Source organism: Taudactylus pleione, unplaced genomic scaffold, assembly GCF_031769625.1.
Source record: "Taudactylus pleione unplaced genomic scaffold, aTauple2 ptg000075l, whole genome shotgun sequence".
NCBI classification, from domain to species: domain Eukaryota; kingdom Metazoa; phylum Chordata; class Amphibia; order Anura; family Myobatrachidae; genus Taudactylus; species Taudactylus pleione.
The window spans coordinates 586,875-612,729 of record NW_028284477.1 but is presented as its reverse complement, the minus strand read 5'-3'; the positions used below and the strand labels follow the sequence as shown (position 1 = coordinate 612,729).

Here is a 25,855-nt window from a genome sequence, read left to right as displayed (position 1 = left end):
GGGACAGACTAGATGGGTCAAGTGGGTCTTATCTGCCGTCAAATTCTATGTTTCTATGATTGCTAAATTGCCAGACTATTAATACTGGAAGTAGATGACTTAGTTTAGTTTATCTGCATATTTATTTATCTCTTTGAATTGTAAAATTGTCAAATAAAAACTATTTTCGTACTATTGTAATTTTATAGTACAAAACTGACATTTTTCTATGGTCATAGACACAAACGGATTACGTAATCAGCAGTAAAACGTGTGTTAGCCATAAAAGGATTTTCAAATGGTAGGCAAACAGAAAGCAATCTCCCTGTTCTCATCTTATCTGTATGCTGGTGCTAAAGAAACAGGTCTTGCGTTCATGCTTTTCATCACAGTTTTCATGTTTTCCCTGGCACATACCTCCCAACTGCCCTAATTTAGGGGGGGCGGGCAGTCTGTACTCTAAGGGAGTGTCTTAGCAGCCAAAATGTTTGTTCCAGAGCTGCGTGCAATGTTGGCCAATATGTCCAGCTCACCATTGTTGTACAAAGTGATATTGAAGGGTGCCAGCAGCAATAGAGAGGGTATTCCTGGGATGTTGTCATTGTCCTATCTTCAGACGTGCTAGGCACACTCCTGGGTGACGTTTCCATGACTAGCAGTGGATGTGTAGGGCACCTCTGAAACACTAGATAGACCATATGATATTTGATAAAGGTGAGGCTGATCTTTTTTTCATTAATATTTTGATTAAAAAATGGAATACTTGCATGAGTCTATAGACTCTGATGTGTAAATGGCACCATATAGTCTTACATGTGGTTATGAGTCATATGTCCTACACCCAGCCACCCTATTGTTCCTTGTGCATTTTTTTAAAATGGGAAACACACATTAGGTAAGTGTAAAATACTTATATCCATTACAAGACACGTATGGTAAGAATGTACTTGTATACTATATTGCATGTTTCAATTAATCTGTACTGAGAGATTTGTCTTTGGCCCATACTTTCCATAAAGTCTATCAGGATGCCATGAGTGCTTCTGCGGGTTCTTCCTTCATGAGGAAGTTGCAGATGCCAGTTGAGCCTTCAATCCGACCCTTAAATAATATTCTAGTCTGTGGATTCCACGCCAGTGGCGGCTCCAGAGCTGGGGCTGCAGCACAGTCCAAGATTCAAATAGGGGACCCATACCAACTGTCATTTCAAACACTGCCAAACATAGATGGCCGGAACTCACTGGCAGTTGGTGTGACTCCCCTATTTGAGTTTTGGCTGCGCTGCAGCCCCACCCCTGGAGCCACCACTGCTCCACACCAATAATCTTATGCTCTGTAAGTACTTCATGGTTCATTTTGAAGGTTTATTTGGTTCACTGTTTGGCTGAGATATCGCACCTCTCCAGCTTCTTCACTGAGTGGCACAATTGCTCCTAGGATCTGTTATACAGCATTTTGTTGAATCCTTTCTCCCATCCATGGTGGCAGTATTTTGTGTGGTACTGCCACCTAATTCCAATGTATAACATATCTACCCTCAGATGTTCTTTTCAGGTTAGTGGTTCGTGGTCATAAAGGTCAATATTTTGTTTCATCCGTCCATACTTTTAAGTATTGTTTTGTGTTCATCAGATGTTCACTTTTGTGATGAGTTCACAGAAAAGTTTTCCTTCTGCTAACTCTTCCATGCAGAACATTTTTGTGTAAGTAACACTATACTGTGGACCAGTACAGTTATGCAGTATTTAAGTTGCTACTCAATAAAATGTTGTGATAACATCAGTGTGTAAATATAATGATTGGTGTACCTACAGATGAAAGAAAATTACTAAATTGTCTTTAGCTGGGTACATACTGGCAGCTATATTGGCCGATCCATTGATCGGCCAATATACCGTGTGCCCGTCGGCCAGTGTGAACCAGCGATATGTCTGTGAACGACGTTGTTCACATACATAATGCGTCGGCTGTGCTGCACAGCGGATGGCAGATATATCTGTCCATCGTGCTGTGTGTGCAGGCGGTCAGCCGACTGCCCGTACACTTGCAGCAGAGTCTGCGAAACGCGACCCCCGGCCAGCAGGGCCCACAGCCAGATGACATATGATGGTTGTTCAGTGTGTATAAACAACCTCCATCTGCAGATCACTCAATTTGCAGATAAATATTTTAGGTGTTTATCCAGCTTAACATAATTATATGAGGCCTAATGTGATTTACACTGCATTATACTAGAATACTTAACTACTGACTTCATTTAAGCATGTCTCAAGCTGCATACACACACAACGATTTTTTGAATGATTATCAATAAACGATATCATTTAAAAAAATCGTTCACTCTCTGAGTCAAACGATGATCGATTATCGTTCATGCACGTTCACGTTTGTAGTTTTTAGTTCAGTCAGACTTGTCAACTCAACGATTTTCATTAAGGGAATATGCAAAAATCGTTTGTAGTTCAAAAAAATCATTCATTACACTTTAAAAAATCTGACAGATAATCTAACAGAATATCGTTCATAAAATCGTTGGTAACAAAATTGTTGTGTGTGTATGCAGCTTAAGAATTGCAAAATTAGTAAAATTAATAAGTAGGAGAAAAGAATTACACTAGACTAGAGTATATGCTCCTTGTATTGCTACATTGCAACAGCATTATTTTATAGCTGCACCTCCAGCACATACACAGCTTGCTTGGTAAAAGGTAACCATGCCTGTGTTGATTTCAGTATTTAGGTTGTCAGCTTTACTTAGTAAGGTACAATGCAATGATGTAGTAGGAGACTGGGCCTGACAACAACTTAACCATATATCCTAACTAGTCTAGCTGTGTTATTTTCATCATTATGGCTGGGATAAGTTCACTCAATGAACTTGTATAAATGTGTGTAAGGGAAACATTTGCATGCAAAAATGAAACGGACATTCCAGATTCAGGAACAGCTGTGCAATTGCTGTTGTCTATTTCAAGCACTATGGTAGTTGCCTTCACAACCAACTGTCCATAGCAGCTATTTTGGCTACCGCTTGGCTGAACTGAATAATGATTTTTTTAGGCTTAGGGCATACATGCCTACTCTCCCGGGAATCGCGGGAGGCTCCCGATTTTTCGGGTAACCCCCCGCGATCCCGGAAGAGTAGGCATATCTCCCGCATCCCGCCCACTTCCTAGTGAAGTGGGCAGGATGGGGAGATTTTACCTGAAATGATCGGGTCCCTCGGGAAGGGGCGGGGCTAAATTAGGCAAATTGCGTCATTTAGCCCCGCCCCCTCCCCACGGACCCGCGAATCACAGGTTTTTTAAAAAGGGGGTGGGGCCTAATGCTGTCTATCGTCTGGCCCCGCCCCCCGAAGAGGAGAGCAGCAGGTCCCCTCCTGCTGCTCCCGGAAAGCTGCCCAGCAAAGTAGGTAAGTATGGCTTAGGGCCTGATTCAGAGCCGCTCGTAAGCGGCCGCTCGTTCGCTCCGAGCGATGTTTGCCCAACTGCGCATGCGTACGGATCGTTATACGCATGCGCGAACCAGTCAGTGCGGTCGAAATTCATGTGCTCGCAAAATAGCGAATGCCTGAAAATTTGAGTGACAGAAAGAGGCGTATGTGGGTGGTAACAGGGGAAGGTGCTTGAAAACGGGGAGTGGAGATCCGACCGCAGGCATGCTTAAAGGTCAAAACGGGGGTTTTAAGGGTGTGCATAATTAAAACAGCAGCGTCATTGACCACGTCACTGGGTTATTTTATAGCCAGAACTGCTCGCAAGATTGTGGTAGCAAAAACCAACCACAAGAATAGCGAGCAGTTCATACGCTGGTCGATGTACTCGATTAATCTAATAAATAGCGGACATGACGTAGGATGTGAGCGGCCAGGGGGCATAGTTTTCCAAAAAACGGCCGCAAGTTTTGTTCGCTCGTTCAGACCTAGAGGCGTGAACAGACCGCAAAGAGCGAACGGTTAATTTGAATAGCCACCCCTATTTTCTGGACGAGCGAGCGCTAATTGCATCCGGCTCTGAATCAGGCCCTTAGTGCTCAAAAAGGTTATTAGGATTAGACAGTGTCAGAGGGGAAGGAGTTACTAAGTCAGTTGTGGCTGGAGGGATATACTGTAAATCATTGCCTGAACTTGCCCTGAGTGTCTGCAATTAAGTAGTATTTATATTTGCAATACAAACTTCATTCTATATAAAGCAGCTGTTGTAATACTTCTTTAATTCATGTGAATACCACTATCAGGGACACACTAGTAATTGCATCTCAGTCTGCTACATGTGGTTCAGTTTTAATGAACATGGGCCTGATTCAGATATGTACACTAATGCCATCGCAGCTACCATCCTGTGCTCAGCTGCTGGCAAATAATGCCAATGTCACAGACGCCAAGTAATGTATTGAGACGCCCAACTGTGGCTTTGCAAATCCAAGCACCTGTCTACAAAGACACACAGCATTGGTCGCAGATCCTTCAACTATCGGTCTTCTGAGTAACCAGATGGTCGCACAGAATGGCCACGTGTACAGAGATGCCAGAGCAATTTTTATTGCGTACGGGATCGCAGACGTAGGATGTGACACATCCATGAAATGATCCCGACATGTCTGCGTTCTTTGCCACCACTTCCCCCCTGACTGTAAATCACACTTGAAATAAATAGTCACTGCGAGTGACTATGGTAATGTTCCTTGATGCATGCGCCATGTGCGTACAACTCTGATCAGGCCTATAGGACACTATACCATTAAAAAAGCAGATTCAGTTCTGAGTGATGTGCGGCTGCGTACGCAGATGTTTGGCTTTGCACAGTTGCCTGGGGGCATCTCAATACATATCCCGGCGGCTGTGACATTTGTATATTTTCGCACAGCAGCTGCCTACAGGATCGCAGCGGCGGTTGAAGTAGCGTACAACTCTGAAACAGGCCCACTGTTAGTATCCTGTAATATTCATTTGTATTTCACATTTCTTATTCACTTAATGTAACCATTGTAGTGTGCCCAAGATGGCTGCCTCCTTTGTAATTTTAACTTCTCTACTACAAATGTAAATAGCTTTGAGTACTATTGGAGAAAAGCATTATATAAATAAACACTATTATTATATATTGCTTAATTGGATATAGTGGAACGACAGTACGATTACAACATTGTAATGCATGTTCAGGCGATGATTGATGTCGAAAACGACCAGCGGGAGCACGCATTGCTGGTTGTTTTCAACATTTTCATGCCCGATTTGTAAACGATTAATGAGCGATATAACGATGACGTTATCGTTCAATCGCTCATTTTAATCGCCTAGGAGATACACGGCTTTTAGTGCAATGAAAGCTGGCTTTTAAATCCTATAGCACATCAGCCTTTAATCCTCATGGTCCAAGAAAAGCAGGATTTAGAAAGAAAGAAAAATTATTAATTGCATCAATATAAATTAGTGATTAAAGTGAAAAAGTTTAAAAAGTTGTTTGCTGATCGATGGGTCCAACTAACCATTCTAAATTAAAAAAAAAAAAAATACAACAGAACTTATTAGTATGACTCAGGTCAGCGGTGTAAGTTCATACCAAGCACCCGGAGGCAAGAGAGTAGTTGGTGCCCGCTCTACCAACAAGCCATTTCACACAGCACACTCCCCCTCTACCACCCCAACCTCAGGAGCACCCAGAATTACTCACCCCAACCTAAGCAGCACATACAGATACACTCCCCCTCCTACCAATACCCCAACAGTACCCAGAGATACATAACCCCATACACCAACACCCCAACCTCAGTAGCACCCAGAGTTATACTCCTCTTGACAAACACCCAAACCTCACCAGCGCCCAGAGACCCCCTTACCCACCCTACCAACACTCAGAGTTACAAAAAATATAGAAACTGGCTATGTTGTCGTGCGCAAAACCTGCAGCCCCCTGTGATTCAAAAAACACTAAACGCTTATCAAACAACACAGAATAAAAAATATTTGACACAAGGTGACGCTGGATATACAACAATCAATCAATATAAAAAGTGTGGATAATATTCAATCCTTTTCAATATTTCAGAAAATGAGTCCTTTCTGGAGGTTATAATCATTCCATTTGTTCAATGTTCAAAAATTCCTGATGGTCTATATACTATATATAGTATCATACATGTAAAGGAAACACATAAAACAGGAAAAGATTTCTTAGTGATGACAAAGAAAATGGATGGTTCTTTCAGTCCTATAATAGTATCCCAAGATGGTCTTAATATTAACGTACCCCAACTCACAGGCTCGTAAGTGGGGATATACACATCTGGGTATCTTCTCTCCTCCCACTCTATTCACTCGCAAGATATCAACTTAACAGGTATGGGGTTCAAGCAAAAAATTAATGCGTACCCTACTTACATGCAGGGAATACTTTAGAAGCTCATCAAGATTTCTTTGTATATCTTTCACATTAGCATGTCCCAGTAATTCAATCCTCCCACATCATGTTCCAGAAGAAGAAGGAAAAAATACGTATAATGCCAAAGGTATTTAATGTTAAACAAAGATATCCAATACAAACAATAAAAAAGTATAAATATATCTATGACAATGGCTATCACTTGCAGTTGGAAATGCAAAAGTAATGACCTGGTGTAGTGGGGCAGTGGAGTCCGGAAGCCACCGCCTATACAGACAGGTCACAAGTGTGATAACAGACGAAATGTCCAAATAGTATCCAAAAGTCCCATGTGACCAACGCGTTTCGATCCGCTCCTGCAGACCTTTCTCAAGGTGTATGGGATAGCTCTCATAGGGGCATCTTAAATACCCTATTCAATCAATCCAATCAATCAATAATCACTAATTATCTAACAACCCCTCTCTATGTATCTATTCAAGGAAACTTCTGTTCGGATAGACGAAGGTTGTACAATACATATTCCCAGATGGGCCCTTGCGTCCTCTTATCCTGTTGTGTGATGTCACTTCCGTCAAATTAACTTCCGGAAAGACCGTTCCAAATTAGGCACGTGGTCTCCTATCGTCAAGCCTATTATAAGCGGACGGGTATCGCGCCTCCAGAACCATCATGCCATGTGCATGTTTTTGGAGGCAGATAAGATAGGGGCACAACAGACGCTCTCCACACTGCCGGAGTTGATGTCTTTCACTCGTGACACACTTCCGGTAATGGGTGGAAGAAATGGCTCCCGATTTTTTAGTGCTTATAGTGGGTACCATCTTTGAGACCTCATATTCTAAAAGGAACTCCATACAAATATATAAAGTGCATATTGAAGAAAAATATTGCACAGAAATACATATACAATCCATTACATCAAGATAAAAACTCCATTATATCGAAATAAAAGCTCCATAATCGGACATCAAAACAATAGTATGTCTATAAAATCTTTATAAAATTCCTATAAAATAGGTAGAAATGGGTATAAAATCAATATATAAAAATTATATAAAACACAGGAAAACAGGTGTGTAAAAGGGTGACCCATGTTGATGTGATGTAGATGACATAATTGACCAGGCATTAGATGATGTCATTGACCCGGCATTAGATTCGGGCCGCAGCATTAGTCACCCAGAGACACAGTTACCTCCTCTACCAACAGCTCATCAGCACCCGGAGTGACATTCCACCCCTTGTTCTGGGTTGTCTATATGCTGCTACCAACCTCCCACAGCCAAAGCTGAGAGGAATGGGTCGCTGCCATTGCGTGTATGAGGGGGAAGGAGACACCTGCCCCTGTTATGTGCAGTGGAGTTGTAAGTTGTGACTTGCCACTGATCCGTCACTGTGTCTGTACTCTGGGGAACCTCCCTGGTCTCCCTGCTTAACATAACTCTAGGAACCTAAAAAGCAGAACCCGGGAAAATAGAGGAGGTCAGTGTACCAACTTCTGTGCTAGTGCCTGGAGGTGACCACCTGCATTGTCTTTGCCAGTCCTCAAAAATAAAGATCATGACTGCGCACACCAAGAGGATGCAGCCTATGACAGGAAAAAAGACTCCTCACAAATCTTCAGATAAGTACCTATACATAAAATATATCCTCAATTGGCGCATCAACACATATAGAAGGGGAAAAAATCAGTCCTTACATTCAAAACATGTTAGGAAGTTTTTGATGTATTTTTTTCCCCAATTCCTTTAATGTAGGATTTATTTTTCCATATAGAATTCCAATACTTCAGGCCAGTGGTTCCCAAACTGTGTGCCGCGGCACCCTGGGGTGCCTCGGGACACTTGCAGGGGTGCCTCAGGTTGGTGGTCCAGCACCAAATCAAATTCTTTATGGTCAATGTCATGTAAATATATGGACAAACTGAAGCGCAAACCTGTCCACCACTATATAGTAAACCTAAGGATGACAGGTCAGCACAATTTACTTCACTTTTCTACTTCACTACATTTTTTTCTGAATTTCTCAAAAACAGACTTTTGGCTTAGGGGTGCTGTGGAAACAATCCTGATAAACTAGGGCTCCGTGATTCAAAAAAGTTTGGGAACCCCTGCTTCAGGCAATACTAAGTCAGTCCTGCCACTGACTTGGGTATTTGCATACCATTTCTAAAATATGTTGCAACTTTCACAGCAACATTGGTAAAAGCAAAACATCTTGCTGAAGGAAATCTTACAAGTATCTGGTAGTTCAGTCAAAGGAAGGAGAAATATTACACGGCTAATTCCACTAAAAAATGTAATTGAGTTTAACTCCACTCCTCCCCCTTCCACTTACTGGACACACGGTGTCTTTCATTAACATACAATCTTCAACGTGTCTTTCCCCTTTACTGTGGTCCCTGCAGTGGGGCCACATATACACTTCTCTATCAGAGCGCAGCTGAAATGTGCACAAAGGGCTGGATTCTGAGCCGGGCGCAGCTTTGTTGTATGGCCACAAATAGCGAGTTATAATAAACAGCTCATGCACAGAAGTACAGATTGTGGTATGGTTGATTGGTATTGTTGTGCTTTTATGTGAGTTTTGCAGGAGAGTGTTAATCTGGAACTAATTCCTTGTATATGTATGTATATATACTTGGCCAATAAAGCTAAATCGATATCTATCTATATAAATGTACCCATTTTTGCGCATCTGGATGATTCTGAGTCAGCCAGATCTTAGACAATGGGCGGCAAATGGGCAGCAGTGCGTGAAATGGGCGGCAACTGGGCAGCAGCGCTGTGGTCGCACGTTTGAGATATGTCTCGTGGGTGTGTATCTATACATTGTGCTATTCTGAATTAAATGTACAGTGAAGGGAAGCCTGTTTTTGATGGAGATCTCGTACCTACCATAGAGCAGGTGGAAGTGCTGATAGTAATGATGTTGGTTGTGGCTGTAGATGTAAAAACAGAACAGTGAGCAGAGAGGGTTCCTGCTTGAAGCCGTATGAATCCTCGCATTGGACCTATGCATACTGGCATTAGAATAAGATCTACTACAAAAATCATGTGATTAGCAGCGTGGAAATGGCAGCTTGATCATCTGCATAGCAAGACAATCCTTTACAAATGACCCCTCTCCACCACTTTGCCTTATTTTAATCATCTAATCCTTCCACTGCTCTGCAAAACTTTGTGTATCCTCTCTTCGTCATACTCCTCAGTGGTGTCACAAGGGGGTGCAGGCCGCACCCTGGTGTCACCTGCCTAGGGGTGACACCAAAGTGCCGACTTCTCCTCAGTGACAGGAGCCTGGTGCTGCACTGTAGCATTACGTGCAGCATTCGGCTCCTGACACAGTGAGGTAGCCGGCACTTCACACAGGATGGTCCTCGGGGGCCAGTCCGCTACTCCGGACCCCTGGTGTGACTAAAACGAGGGTTTGGGCTGTGAGGCCACACCCCTACCGCAAGGTCACGGCCCTACCGGTGAGACCACGTCCCTTTTTACCGCGCGCTGCAAAGCTACGCGTACTATCTGCTAAGGGGGGTCCACAACAGGTGTCACCAGGGTAAGTTGCTCCACCTAAACAAATATCATACATTTCAGCAAACCCTATGGACCTATACAAGCACACATCACCAGCAAATAATATTTTGCATTACTCTAATGCAACTGTGTGCTTCGTCAATCAGTGATTTTATCATACAGTATATGTTTTTCAGTATAGTTTGCTAGTGTGTGCTCTTCAAGGATTATTTTATGATAAAAATGGTATTACAATATATAAGGTAGCTATTGCTCATACAATTAATATTGTGTTAAGCACATGTACAAATTTAACATAAGGAATATAATTTTCTTTCAGATTGTAAATACACATGCCATTCTCAGTGCCAAGGCCAGGTGCAACTGAACTGTGAACCTAATGGGAAATTAATGGAATGTTTACCTGTGTATGACACATTGGACCACTCCAATAACAACGATAAGGTATTTGTTATGTTTATTCTATGATTATGTCACAAATACATTGTTTATTGGTCATTTGTTTTTTTCTCTTAATTTTTAGTGGCTCTTAATTTCTTCTACGAAATGTGTGTTCCTGATTAGAATAAAGTATATAGGCCCTCATTCAGAGCCGTACGCTCTGAGCAGAGCGCACGCTCTGAATGAGGGCCGGCCTCCATGAAAATGGAGCGTCCTCCTGGACGCTCGTATAGCTGTGGGTCACCACCCACAGGCTATACGAGCGTGCAGTTTGATGGCCGCGATGGTCTTGACCATCGCGACCATCGAAACTGCGAGCCGGAGCCTGCGGTTGAGGTTTTCAACCGCAAGCTCCGGAGTGATTTTGGCTCTATCAGAGCCAAAATCACTCCCACTGACATCACTAGTGATGTCAGTGGGCCGGCTTCTGATGGGAGGCGTTCCCGTCGGAACGCCCCTGTCAGGGAGGCACGCCCCCGGCACGCCTACCAAAGGGGGCGTGCTGTCAATCAACATCGACAGCACGCCCCCTTTGATCAGACACAACGAGCGAAGGACTTTCTTTCGCTCGTCGCGTCTGGCGCATGCGCACGACGGAGCTCCCTCCGTCATGCGCATGCTCAGTCCAGAACATCGACCCACTTGCGAGCGGACAGCCGCTCGCGAGTGGGTCTGAATCAGGCCCATAGTTTGTTAAGATGTTACTTAGGGGCTGATTTATGAACCCGTGTGGAAAAAGCTATGGGTTTAATGCACAGATCTATTAACATTTTCTGCATTTTTCCCGCACTGTAAACCCGCGGGTAATGCATGGTACACCATAGATTCCAAATTAAGGGCAGGCATCTATGGTTTACCCCGTGCGTTAAGTTCCATAGGGTGCATTTTAACATAGATATTTATCTTTGCAGCTCCAGAGGCTGCAAGGAGAAAAAAATCTACGTTAGGTGCACCCTCTGGGGCTTAATACAGGGGGATGCGGGACCTAATTGAATAGGTTCGGGCTGACAATTCGCTGTGGGGTAAACCCTGTGGTTAACTGAATCTGTCCCATAGCACCTAGGGGTCTATGTACTAAGAGTTGATTGGTTGGTACTTTATCTCTCTCCAAGGCTTAGTACATCTTCCCCCTAATTTGTACTAAATGTTGATAAAAATATCAGATACGCAAGCCATTAGTGTATTTTTTTATGACTGACACCTATTGCCAACTAGCTGGGATACCCGGCGTTGCCCGGGTTGAAAAACGGACCTTGAAATACATACTCAGCCTTAATTTTTTAAATTGCAGACTATCATTGGAGAGCATGGCATATGAAAATGTGCTGGGAGGAATGAGCAACTGTCCGTGCAGGTGCAGTGTGACAGTTGATCCTCCAAGTCACTGCTCTTCCATTTGAGCTCTACCTGCCCACCAACTGTTATATACCAGTCTGTGCCTTCAGATCAGTGCAGTTTTAGGCACTGGAAGACATCCTAAAACTTCACACCCTACTTGGTGGGCACCACCTAGACCTCCATGAACCTGACTAACTTTAAACATAGCCTAAAACCTAATCCTGTTTAATCTACACCACCATGCCAAATTTAGTGGAGCTAGGTACAAAACTCTGGCTGTGCATGAAAGACAGACAGACAGACACACACACACACACACACACACACTTTCTTGCTTATTATATAGATAAAATTATTTTTCACCAAGTTTTCTTAATATTTTATTGCCCTGGCAGTTGATTGTCATTGAAAGCCACCACAGACAATAACAGTCCCTAATTGCTCAGGAGGGCCCCGGCATGCTCTACTAAGATTGCACAGGGACCTGATACATGAGTGGCGAGCTCAGGGAGTACAGAAACCTCCCGTGGAGCAGAAGGGTATTATTAAGTATTAAGGGTGGATATTATTAAGTATTATTTGGAAAGTGTTGCTTGATATGGTGGCATTATATAAATAAAGGTTGCTAATAAATATAAGCCACACATGATGACTTTGTGTTAGTGTATTATGGTCAAAGAGACTTTGCTAGCATCTAAGTAGAGAATAGGAGCATTGCATTATCCTAGAGATTAATAACTCTTACTTCAAAAGGATCAATAGCCACAAAAATAAACAGGTAATTGCTTTAAGGGCACTACAGGTTCTATACATAATTTTCCATTAAGCCAAGATTCTCTTCCTTTCCTATAAGCTGATCCATGTAATGACAATTACAATGCAACAGAAAGGAGGGTGAGATCCGCAGTCTGTTCAGCCACTGGATTCATTTTGTGCTTTCTAAGCATTTTCTTATAATGTTATTTTCATATCAGCCAAAAACAGAATGTAGCAGTGAAATATATGTTGTAAAAAGTTTCCTGCTGTATACAATTAAGAGGTTTCTTTTACAGGAAAACGTTTCTCAAAATATGTTGTTGTCCATTTTTAATTATAATTGTTGCAGTGTTTTTAAATGTTTTATGAGTTTTATTTTGGTGGTGTGTTGCTAAACCTTCCTATACAATTAATAGTATCATTCCCTCCTAGACCTGAAGCTGAATCATTCTATAAAACAATGGTTTAGGATCATAGGACTGAATATTGACATGGACTACATAGTTTTCTTCAAAAACTCCACTCAATGAAAAACAATTATATATTGCAAGAAACTCTCCCACAAACATTCTATCTCTTAGATCACAGGTTCTCAAACTCATTCTTCAGTGCATGTTTTCCAGGTCTCACAGAATCACAAGTGAAATAATTAGTTCACCTTGGGAACTTTTAAAATATGTTAGTGAGTAATAACTACACCAGTGCACCTGCTGGGTGACCTGGAAAACCTGACCTGTGTGGGGTACTGAGGACCGATTTTGAGAACCACTGTCCTAGACCTGTCAGAAAGCTGGATTCCCCTCTAAAACCACCTCCCCTGATGCACCCTCCTATGGCGGCTCTCCTTCATCCACACTCCTCACCCTAGTGACCATCATAGCAGTGGAGTAGGCATGTCCCTACAGCTCCATCTCAGCTGCACTCGCTCTCTCTCTCTCCTTTATTGTGCACTCCATTTGGTTGTTCTTTCCTCTTCACCTCTATCACATGCATCTAGTGCCCCCCTAGTCCCCCCCATCCATATTTCTGGAGTACATTGTTGCTAGATTTTCCTTCTTCCTCACTGCTGAACTTCCCACTGTTTAAATGTGTTGGTTTTAAAATCCCCAGTGATACCCCTATCATTGCTGCTACCTTTACATTTCTCCTCCTACAACCTCTCAATGAATGTAGTCTCCCACCCATCACAATGATTACTCACTTGACCACAACTTCTGCGACCTTATATGACATCATCACCTTCTCCAATTTAGTCTTCCCTCCCTCTGACCACAATCTCTTTTTTCCTTTGTCCTCTCTCTACCTCTTGACACCCAAAGTTGTGGATGCACATCAACACCTTAATGACCTCAACCCTATCCTCTACTCAACCTGTCTACACTCTTCCTTGCTCACATTTCTTCCCAGTCCTGGGAATAATACACAATTGAATTTTTGTGTGGCTGTGTCTTTTTAGTTTCTCTAGTATTCAAATGCGACAATCCCTCTTGGTGTGTCAGACAGTGATGTGTGGTGAGGTGAGGCAGAACCTTCCTGTCATACTTAGGTATACTCCAGAGTTTTGACTATACAAATTCTAAGAACGTTTTAAAGAAAATATTATAAATATCTTCCTTGTATTATTCTAATCATTTTTGTAGTCAAAACTCTGGAGTAAAAAGTTTATGGCAGGTAAGGCGTTGCCTCCCCTGTCTACCTTTTCTGCACATCCCTGATCAAAGCTCACCAAATTTCCAGCACTATATAATTCTGCACCTTCGTATAATACCCACATGAACCCTCATGTTCATATACAGTGCACCCGGAAAGTATTCACAGCGTTTCACTTTTTCCACATTTTGTTATGTTACAGCCTTATTACAAAATGGAATAAATTAATTTTTGTCCTCAAAATTTGACACACAATAGCCCATAATGACAACATGTAAAAAGTAATTTTGAGGTTTTTGCAAACTTAATAAAAATCAATTAAGAAAACACATGTACATAAGTATTCACAGCCTTTGCCATGAAGCTCAAAATTGAGCTCAGGTGCATCCTGTTTCCACTGATCATCCTTGAGATGTTCCTACAGCTTAATTGGAGTCTACCTATGATAAATTCAGTTGTTTGGACATGAGTTTGAAAGGCATACACCTGTCTATATAAAGTCCCACTTGACAGTGCGCGTCAGAGCACAAACCAAGCATGAAGTCCAAGGAATTGTCTGTAGACCTCCGAGACAGGATTGTCTTGAGGCACAAATCTGGGGAAGGGTGCAGAAAAATATCTGCTGCTTTGAAGGTCCCAATGAGCACAGTGGCCTCCATCATCTGCAAATGGAAGAAGTTCGGAATCACCATAATTCTTCCTAGAGTTGGCCGGCCGTCTAAACTGAGCGATCGGGGGAGAAGGACCCTAGTCAGGGAGGTGACCAAGAACCCGATGGTCACTCTGTCAGAGCTACAGCATTCCTCTGTGGAGAGAGAACCTTCCAGAAGGACAACCATCTCTGCAGCAATCCACCAATCAGGCCTGTATGGTAGAGTGACCAGATGGAAGCCACTCCTTAGTAAAAAGCACATGGCAGCCCGCCTGGAGATTGCCAAAATGCACCAGAAGGTCTCTGACGATGATGAGACAAAAATCGAACTCTTTGGCGTGAATGCCAGGCATTGTTTGGAGGAAAGCAGGCACCGCTCACCACCAGGCCAATACAATCCCTACAGTGAAGCATTGTGGTGTCAGCATCATGCTGTGGGAATGTTTTTCAGTGGCAGGTACTGGGAGACTAGTCAGGATAGAGGGAAAGATGAATGCAGCAATGTACAGAGACATCCTGGATGAAAACCTGCTCCAGAGCGCTCTTGATCTCAGACTGAGGCGATGGTTCATCTTTCAGCAGGACAACGACCCTAAGCACACAACCAAGATATCAAAGGAGTGGCTTTAGGACAACACTGTGAATGTCCTTGTGTGGCCCAGCCAGAGCCCAGACTTGAATCCGATTGAACATCTCTGGAGAGATCTGAAAATGGCTGTGCACTGACGCTTCCCATCCAACCTGATGGAGTTTGAGAGGTACTGCAAAGAGGAATGGGCAAAACTGCCCATAGATAGGTGTGCCAAGCTTGTGGCATCATATTCAAAAAGACTTGAGGCTGTAATTGCTGTCAAAGGTGCATCAACAAAGTATTGAGTAAAGGCTGTGAATACTTTATGTACATGTGATGTCTTAATTTTTTTTATTAATTAATTTTGCAAAAAACTTTACACATTGTGATTATGGGGCATTGTGTGTAGAATTTTGAGGACAAAAATTAATTTATTCCATTTTGGAATAAGGCTGTACCATAACAAAATGTGGAAAAAAGTGAAGCGCTGTGAATACTTTCCAGATGCACTGTATGTATCTGTAAATCTAGCTCTGATTCTAGCCAATGCCTCCTCAGCCATTTACCTCACTGCATGTCACAAGTCAGTGCGACTACATGCTCTAAGCCTATCCCGTCTACCATGTTAGCGACACGCCCATGCTTGGTGTAAATCGTCCTTCTGAAAAGGAGTCCGATTACTGTATGACCGCTACATAAACACATTTTAATACACTCCCAGAAGATGCCCTTGAAATTCCCATGGAAGCCAGCTTTACCATGTGATTCGGTAGTCCAGTTGCTGCCCATTTCACGCCACCCTGGTACTGTTCGCGAACACACATGGACGACGTACATGCAGCATTGGACTGTTATTTTGCTGAATGTGCAAAGCAAATTCTCAAGACAAAGATTCCTGCGCAGTAGGGAAAAAAAATGCAGATTCTGTGCATGAACACGGTTGCGTCTGACTCAGAATGAGCCCCATTGTGAGCCACAGCCACCACACAGTCTGCGGGACCCCAATCCTGGCACTCTGCGCACACTTGTTATGTACTAATGTGCTCCAACTCTGCCAAACAGCAGTTTAGCAAATTCTGCTATAAGCTGATTACATCCCATTGTCATTAAATCTTCCTACTACATCGGCTTCTCTTCCATCAAACAAACATACTTCAAATCCAGGAGCATAACTAGGCATTTATGGATAAGGAAGACAGCCCCCTCAGCCGTGGGCCCCATAGCAGCTGCACCAGTGGCGGCTACGCCCTTGTTCAAATCTCTCATCTCCTCCCTGTCCAACAACCAGTGCCACTTCTCTGGCCACCTTCCCCCTTCTGCCCTCTTCTGAACCACTTTCGGTTATCGTCAAATTCAATTGCAGGTGAAGTTTTAAACCCGATAATGCCCCATAGGATTTAATGCAATATTTTTATCCACCACCTCCTGAGCAGGTGAAAAGTTGGGGAAAGTCCCTATTTTAAGGTAAAAATGTTGGGAATTGTTTCAGAAACACTGGGACAACCACCTTAGTGCCTATTGATTGTCATTTTTGGGGTGAAAAAGTGCAAAGTGCATGAAATGGGTTCATTGATGTGGGACAGGTATATGGGAGTGCTCTATGAATGTGACAGGTGATGTTGTTTATTTTTTTTAAAAGTTGCTAAAATGACACAAATATATACTTATAGGCATTTGTATGCACCTCTAATTTAAGTAGAGCATTATTATACAGAAAAACACTTGCTTTCTATCATTTTTTGACTGTTTGAGAAATATACTTATAACAGCCATTTGACATTATTTAAGAACCCCAAATACTTGTATTATGGTCACTAATAAACTTCTATATTGTTATCCAATATTAGTTTGTCTTTTTTTGGGATATAGGTAGATTTCTCCATTTTCACCTATACTTAAGGGTAAAACCAGCAATAATGGGTGAAACACTTACCATGCAATCCAATTAGAAAATGGTTGATAAGTTAACTTTCGATCACAGGCGATAAGTGAAATTATCGGGCGATAAGTGCAATAAGTTAACACCCGTGAAAATGTATAACTTTCGCCTCTAATTGAATTCCCCCTTAGTAGATTATTATATAGACCCTCATTTTGGAAATTTGTGATTAATACTTTAACTTCTCTGAACAGTGGTTATTTAAAATTTGCACATCTCATGTTATTTCCGTCCTTGTATACGAACTTAGACTAAGACTTAGCCGCACACATCTGTTTTCTGAATTGCATGCATGTTAAGACGTGCAGCCTTAAGCCTTGGATATAGATGCATCTGGGGCAAAGATGCGACAGTCATCATCATAAACACTATCATGTACATATTTTAGCATGAATGTAACAAAAAAGAATAAGATTGTGGCTAGCTTGCAGCTGATCGCACTTGATAGCTTCTCATAGTGCAATGGACTGTAGTGCAAGGTACATCTAAAGCTCGGTACACATCAGCGGGACCCGGCGGGGGTGCCGGGTTCAGCAAGTGCATACACACTTGACGGAACGATGTCAGGGGCCATGCATTTGGCAGCATGGCCCTCGGCTGACTATATCGCCCTTTTGACCTGCATGCAGGTCCGATGGGAGGTGTCGCTGACGATCCACCGGATCGGACAAAATATCATTTAGTGCAGAGGTTCCCAAACGCGGTCATCAAGGCTCCCCAACAGTTCAACCATGCTCAACCATGGATAGCTCTAAAACCTGAACTGTTGGGGGAGCCCTGAGGACGGCGTTTGGGAACCTCTGATCTATATATAGACGCAAGTTATGTGCATATGCAGTGCAACAATTTTGTAGCAAGGTGCATTTTTACGTCATGTAAATACACAGGCATACAACTCTACAGCAGGCCTATAGTGAATACTGTTGATGTTCAAATTTCACACTGGTATAATACTGTACAGTATAATAGTATAATATAATATATTATATTAATACAATATAAAATAATATATTATACAGCGGCAAATGTCTTTTGTAATTACACCAAATAATATCCCAGTTTCACAGATAAAGCACAGCTGAGCTCTCTTTCTTTCTTTTTCTTTCTCTTTCTCTTTCTCTTTCTTTCTTTCCCCCCCCCCCCAAAGATCAGGATTTGGGTTTATCTGGACATTGTTTTAGGACTAAAAACTAATTTGTCTGGCTTCCCCTTTTTCCTTTCTGTATCTTCTTTTTTTTTTTGTACTAAATTTTTAATAAAAACTATTATGAAAAAAAAAAAAAACTAATTTATAAAATTTTCCACATTTTCTGCTTTCTTGGTTTTCCTCTCTCCCACCAATTTTATTATAAACTGGAGTTCCTGAATTTCTCATAGATGGAAAAGAAACTGAGAGATAATGAATTTGTAGCAATAGCTCATCACTTGGCAGATACAGTTGTCACAGCACACCATGAAACATTATTGTCCTTTTAGTTGTAATTTTCTGTGGTCACAAAAGGTTGGCAACAATAGGCTTATTGGGCTTGGCCTCTGTTTCCAGCAGACTTCCAGCAATTATCTTGTCCGTGTCCAGTTCATTGGCTTTCAGATTAGCCATGATGTCCTGAGTAAACTGATAGAGGAAGATAACGAAGATGGGTTCTATTCCAAACTTTCCTTGGCTCTTAAAACTGGTTTATATCCATAGAAAACATATCTGTAGGTCTTCAAACATTTTGATAATTGTGTCAGCATTATATATGTATATAGGGGATTATTTTAACCTTGCATGTAAGTTTGCAAGCTTGCACCTTTACAAAGATGCGTGGACGCAGGTTAAATACAGATGCAACCAGCAGGCAATTTAGTTCTTGCAAGACAAGCTTAGAGCTTGCTTCTACCTTGTTCAGGCACAAAATATCTGCCTTCAAGTGTTAGGTACAAAGAAAAAAGAAAAGTACTCTCTGATTTGGGACACTCACCCTACCAAAATTAAACTAAAACTTAGCTTTTAATAATATTCATAGTAGAATGCTGTAGCAAGAAGTCAGGATTCAAAAAATCTGAATCCATCAATAGAAAGATTAAAAGCTTTTAAAATAATGAATGGCAGACGTTGATTCTGTTACTTGTCCACATAGAGAGTGGGTATCAGCAGCAGGGCCGTAACTAGGGTAGTGCGACCAGTGCCATGGCACAGAGCACCGCAGGGCAGGGGGCGCTGTTTGGGCCTGTCAATTTTCCTGTTTATTACCATTCTCACTTGTAGCTTCCTCTTCTTTTATCCCCAACATATTCTGGCTGCCCCAGGAGTACCCCCATCTCTTCACTGGCCACTCCCCATGAGGCCATGGTTCTTTTTCAGGTGCACTATCTTATGTCCCTATTTAAAAAATGGGGGGGGGGGCAATGCTCTCTCTGACACAGGGCACCAAAAAGTCTAGTTAAAGCTCTGATCAGTAGTCTGTTAGAAATTTCTCAGATGTAATCGTCTCAGATCCAAAGAAATCATGTGACATTGTTGGTGATGTCTCAATCACCAAAGCATGGTGAAGCTATTTCCAAACAATTATTCAATGTAAGTGGGAGACAAATCCCAAAACAAAGTTCATGCAAACCACAAATGCTAAGTAAATCGCATATCTCATTTAGAATATATGCCTACATCTGGGCACACATTAGACGATTAGCAAACAATGCGATAGTTGTCCAGATTTCCCTTGAACTCCCTCACAAACAACAGAGTGCATACACACTGTGCGATCTTCCAAATGATATATCTTGCATCGTTTGGTGGTTCGATCATTTACTATATAATGCCAACATATCGCCTGGCTGTCCGATAGTCCATACACACTCGACGATTTGCGGGAAATCGTTACCAAGATTGTCAGATTGAGCTGCAAGTAGGGATGGCCTGAAGATGTGATGGATACCGCAACGGGAATGCGCATAGTGAGCACACACTTTATGATTTAATAGGAACAAATTGGCTGCACTCATTCAATCACACTTGGTGTGTATATTATAAACCATACTTAAGTATGAAGTGTAAAATAATTTTAATTGGACAATCTCATACACAAATATAAAAATATTCAAAGCCTAAATGGAACATATATATATGTTCTTATTATAATTAAAATACATACATACTTATACAAAACATATAGTTAATATCAAAAAAAGAGATTTGATGGGTGTAATCAATTGTCCTGGTTAGAACTGTAAAAAAGTAAAAAGGAAAAAATGTGTCCCTTGAATAAAGATACGCTGTATCTTGTGGCTAGTGCAACAGTTTAATATAATGTTGCTGTATTAGGCAACATGAAATGAGCTCACCCGATTTTCTGGCTGGTATGACAGCCTGTGATCTGCAGATCAAAAAGGCTAGTATTCCATGTGTATAGCTGTATGGATCCCGGTGGCTGCGAAATATACCTTCGTGTGTCTGTCACTGGACAGAAAACTTTTCCCCTTTCATCGTGGGAACTCTCGATGGTAATGCTCCGCTCTGTGTCAGGTAATGTATCTCTGCTGACGGAGCCGCCGGCCGGCTTGGCTGGACACTCGCTTGTGAGCAGGTGCCTGCGGTCACAATGGAATGGCGTGACCACCAGTGGAGACTTCGTGCTGGTTTGTTTATTACCGGGATCTCCCTGATGGAGATGGTAATGGGCTGTGTGATGAGACAAATAAGAAAAAATGCAAAAATACAATAAGGCCAAAAGGCATTTACAATTTATCATCTAAAATCCTTACGGACTCTCAAATAAAATTATTGATGAAAGGGCTAAAATTTGCGCCCTCAAATAGACCAAATCTATTTGAACTTTTACAGAATTAAACCGTTATGTAAAATGCTTATGTAGAAAAAGATTTTTTTACTGTAAAAAAGATTAACCAAATGAAAACATCAGATAGCCTACAACCTATTGTATTGGATTCTACAGATGATCCTTACATTGATATTCTTAATACATTACTTTTAGAAAGTTCCAGCCCAAACAATACACTTACTCCCAGTCCTATAGCTATATATTATATCAATAATACTGAAAATTTACAGGTACAAAATAAATTTAAACGCAAGTCGAGGTTCTTTCCAAAACACAGTAAGAGTACCCAAATTGATATATTTTACAAAACAACATTAGAGGAATTCAAAATTTTGTGTACCCAAGAGGGGGGAAAAAACACCCTATATTCGGACAATCTGTCTGGTACAGAAAGACTAGCCCTCAAGCAATTAACGTCGGATGAATCAATCATCATTAAGGCCGCCGACAAAGGCGGAGGGCTTATCATACAAGACAAAACAGATTATCTCAATGAAGCAAACCGTCAATTAAAGAACCCAAATTTTTACAAAATATTAGAAAAAGATCCATTGTGTCAATTCCAAAAAGAACTGAAGTCACTCCTTTCTAGGTCATTAGAAGAGGGGGTGATATCCAGAGAAACATTTTCTTCTTTTTTATTACCCCTTCATCCAGTTACTGCTACTTATTACCGCCTACCGAAAATTCATAAATCCATCACTAACCCTCCGGGCCGCCCCATTATATCGGGCATAGGATCACTAACATCTAACTTATCATTTTACATTGACTCCCCTCTCCAGCCCCCAGCTCAAACTCTTGAGTCACATATCAAAGACACCACTCAATTTCTAGAGATGATTCAATCTGTACACTGGTTACCCACATATAAATTTCTCACATGTGACGTACAGGTGCTGTATACAAGCATTCCACATGAATTAGGCATAGAAGCCACAAATTATTTTCTCCAGTTAAGTGACACTATGGACCCCAATACCAAATTATTCATATTGGACAGCATTTCATTTATACTTACCCACAATCATTTAATTTTCAATGATCAACATTTCCTTCAAACCTGTGGAACTGCAATGGGGACCAGGTTTGCTCCGAGCTTCGCCAACCTATATATGGGTCTCCTCGAGGAGAGGCTCATTTGGGGGGGCGGGTTCGGAGCAAGCCTGGTCCTATATGGGAGATATATAGACGACCTCTTTTTCATATGGGATGGAGATGAGGAGTCAATAAAACAGTTTGTAACACATCTCAATTCAAATTCTTTTCATCTCACATTCACTAGTATATACAGTTCAATTTCTATCAATTTTCTGGATATCACCCTCTCTATAGTAAGTGGAGAGATTTCTACTTGCACTTTTCAAAAAGAAACTGATTCATATAATTTTATTCCATTCAATAGCAATCATTATCATAAATGGCTGCAAAACATACCTGCGGGACAGTTACGCCACATACACAGGAACTGTTCCAATACAGAAGAATTTAAACAGCATTCTAAAAAATTAATCAATGCATTTAAAGATAAAGGCTATCCCGAATCTCTATTAGAAGACTCATACAAGAAAATTATCGCCAATGATAGTAACTCATATTTTAGTCTTCAAACAAACAAAGGTATTGATTGCAAAGACCAGAATTACAATCATTGCATTAAGTTTATTGTTAGGTACCACTCGGCAGCCAAAAAAATCAAAACCATTATACATAACAATCAAAAGATTCTTATGAGTGATCCTTTATTAAAATCTGATTTAGAAATGGGTACGAGAGTCATCTTTAAAAAAAGCAAAAAACCTGGGAAACCTCTTAGCACCGTCTTACTTCAAACCCAATCTCGATAAAACAGGACAACACACTTGGTTACATACAGACATCATGGGCTGCTATAAATGCGGCTCCAACAGATGTATCACCTGTGACTATATTTCACATAGAAGTTGAACCAAAGAATATGTATCTTCAGTAACCAAAGAAACCTTTCATATCAAGACATTTATAAACTGCAACTCTACATATGTAGTATATCTTCTTCAATGCGAGTGTGGTGCACAATACATCGCTCGTACCATGCGCAAATTGAAAGACAGATTACTGGAACTCAGAAGGAATGTTATTAATAATAAAACAGAACATTCTGTTCCCAAGCATTGCATTGAAAAACATCAAGGGGAATTTAAATGCATACAGATTATAGGTATAGAACACATAACAAGTACAGCCAGAGGAGGAGACAGATATTCTCGCCTTTGCCTTCGAGAAACTTACTGGATCCATAAAATGCGCACTTTATACCCTGAGGGTCTTAACGAAGTGGCGGAGGTGGATTTTGATATATAATCCCTTATTCTACTACAGTTCCCTGTAGGTATTTGGGACTATTACATGTCCACACTTGATCATCAACATGAGACCAACTATTCCCTCCAATCAGTGACTTCATAATATAAATTCATACCAATAGTTTTTCTTTTGTTCACATTTATATCTAATTTATTTTTATATTTATATATATTTTTTTTTATTTATTACTTTATTATCTGGATATATATTGTGTATTCGACTTGCTAGATATCATGGAATACTATATTTTATTTATGATTATTATTGTTGTCTCATTAATTTTTATAATACTGTATGAGAGGTGAAGGGACAAATGTATACATAAATGTTTAGATTACAGAACTGTATATACATTTATCTACAGTTGGGAACAAAGTGACTACACATCAGAAATAAGAATAAACAACAAGTCTTATATATATTTTTTATCTATATCTTGTCATTTATCAATTCATTTTATTTATTTATTATATAATGGTTTCCTTAATACATATATTTTTTATAACGGTTGTGAGATTAAAACACAAGCAAAATAGCTAAATTGATTTTTATTGATAAAACAATATGAACTGGATGATATACTTAGACAAAATAATTTAAGATCATCTTTACACATAGGGAAGTATTGTCTTAGACATTTTTGATATTTTTAAAATTGTTATGGGTATAAAAGATTTTGAAATAACTTTTGTAATCGTGCAAGACAATGAGAGATCAAATTGAATGCACCTGACTGACATTCCTTGAAAGTCACAGCTGAAAATGACTCTTATTATACTAATTAAGAGAAACTGGATAAAAGGGTTAAAATCCCTTCTTCCCAGCATACTCCTGACGAAGGTGTGCAGACACACGGAAACGCGTTGAGCAAACACAGCTGAACTTGTGGTATCTGATTCCTAAAAGCAACACTTTTTCTCTCTGAGCGGACCTAATATCCAAGATCATCACACAGCCCATTACCATCTCCAACAGGGAGATCCCGGTAATAAACAAACCAGCACGAAGTCTCCACTGGTGGTCACGCCATTCCATTGTGACCGCAGGCACCTGCTCACAAGCGTGTGTCCAACCAAGCCGGCCGGCGGCTCCGTCAGCAGAGATACATTACCTGACACAGAGCGGAGCATTACCATCGAGAGTTCCCGTGATGAAAGGGGAAAAGTTTTCTGTCCAGTGACAGACACACGAAGGTATATGCCGCAGCCACCAGGATCCATACAGCTATACACATGGAATACTAGCCTTTTTGATCTGCAGATCACAGGCTGTCATACCAGCCAGAAAATCGGGTGAGCTCATTTCATGTTGCCTAATACAGCAACATTATATTAAACTGTTGCACTAGCCACAAAATTGTCACAGATACAGCGTATCTTTATTCAAGGGACACATTTTTTCCTTTTTACTTTTTTACAGTTCTAACCAGGACAATTGATTACACCCATCAAATCTCTTTTTTTGATATTAACTATATGTTTTGTATATGTATGTATGTATTTTAATTATAATAGGAACATATATATGTTACATTTAGGCTTTGAATATTTTTATATTTGTGTATGAGATTGTCCAATTAAAATTATTTTACACTTCATACTTAAGTATGGTTTATAATATACACACCAAGTGTGATTGAATGAGCGCAGCCAATTTGTTCCTATTAGTTTCTGAAGTAATACACAAATTCTTCTCCTTGGCAGCAGTCTCTTCTCACACTTCAGATCACTTAGAAAGTGCTATTTTCTTCAGTCTTTTTTGTATTTTGATTTTAACACTTTTTGATTTGAATGATATGTCGCTCCAATCCATCGGAATCGGCCAAATCGTAAAAAAAAAATCACCTAATGTGTACCCAGGTTTAGTTGGGAGTAAATCAAAGTATCCCTATTTGCATAAGTGGGCTAATGTTCCAAAAGAATATCTGTGGGCATAGGTTTGCTGCATCAGGGCCGTAGCTAGGGTAGTGCGGCCGGTGCCATCGCACAGGGCACCACAGGACAGGGGGCGCTGTTTGGGCCTGTCAAATTTCTGTTTATTATCATTCTTGCTTGTAGCTTCCTCTTATTTCATCCCCAACATCTCCTGGCCTCTCCTATCTCTTCCCTGTCCCTTCCCCATGAAGCCATGGCCCTTTTTTGGGTGCATTATGTCCCTTTGAGATATGAGGGGGGTGCCAATGCTCTTTCTGGCACAGGGCACCAAAAAGTTTAGTTACGGCTCTGTACTGCATAGTATGAATTACAATGTGTAAGGTGAGAAGTTGCAGCCCCAAAGCTTTCATCTAACTACCCATTTACATGTTGCTGCAGGCAGCTGTATATTACATAGGTAATGGTGGTTCATTTGTGAGAAAAAAAAGTATCCTCCAGTGCACACAAATGTTTTGGTATGTGTGTAACTTGCACAGTGATTTTTAACACAATAATATCTTTCTAATAAA

At 41.0% G+C, this 25,855-nt stretch overlaps 1 protein-coding gene across 2 annotated transcripts in view; it reads left to right on the top strand.

Annotated features, from left to right (window-relative positions):
- Positions 1-25,855, top strand: part of RASSF3 (Ras association domain family member 3) — a 195,052-nt gene that overhangs the window by 94,033 nt on the left and 75,164 nt on the right. For both annotated transcript variants that reach the window (XM_088467782.1, XM_088467783.1), the window contains exon 2: positions 10,218-10,342. In XM_088467782.1, the coding sequence (XP_088323908.1) occupies positions 10,218-10,342 (125 nt within the window). The remainder of the gene's footprint in view (positions 1-10,217; positions 10,343-25,855) is intronic.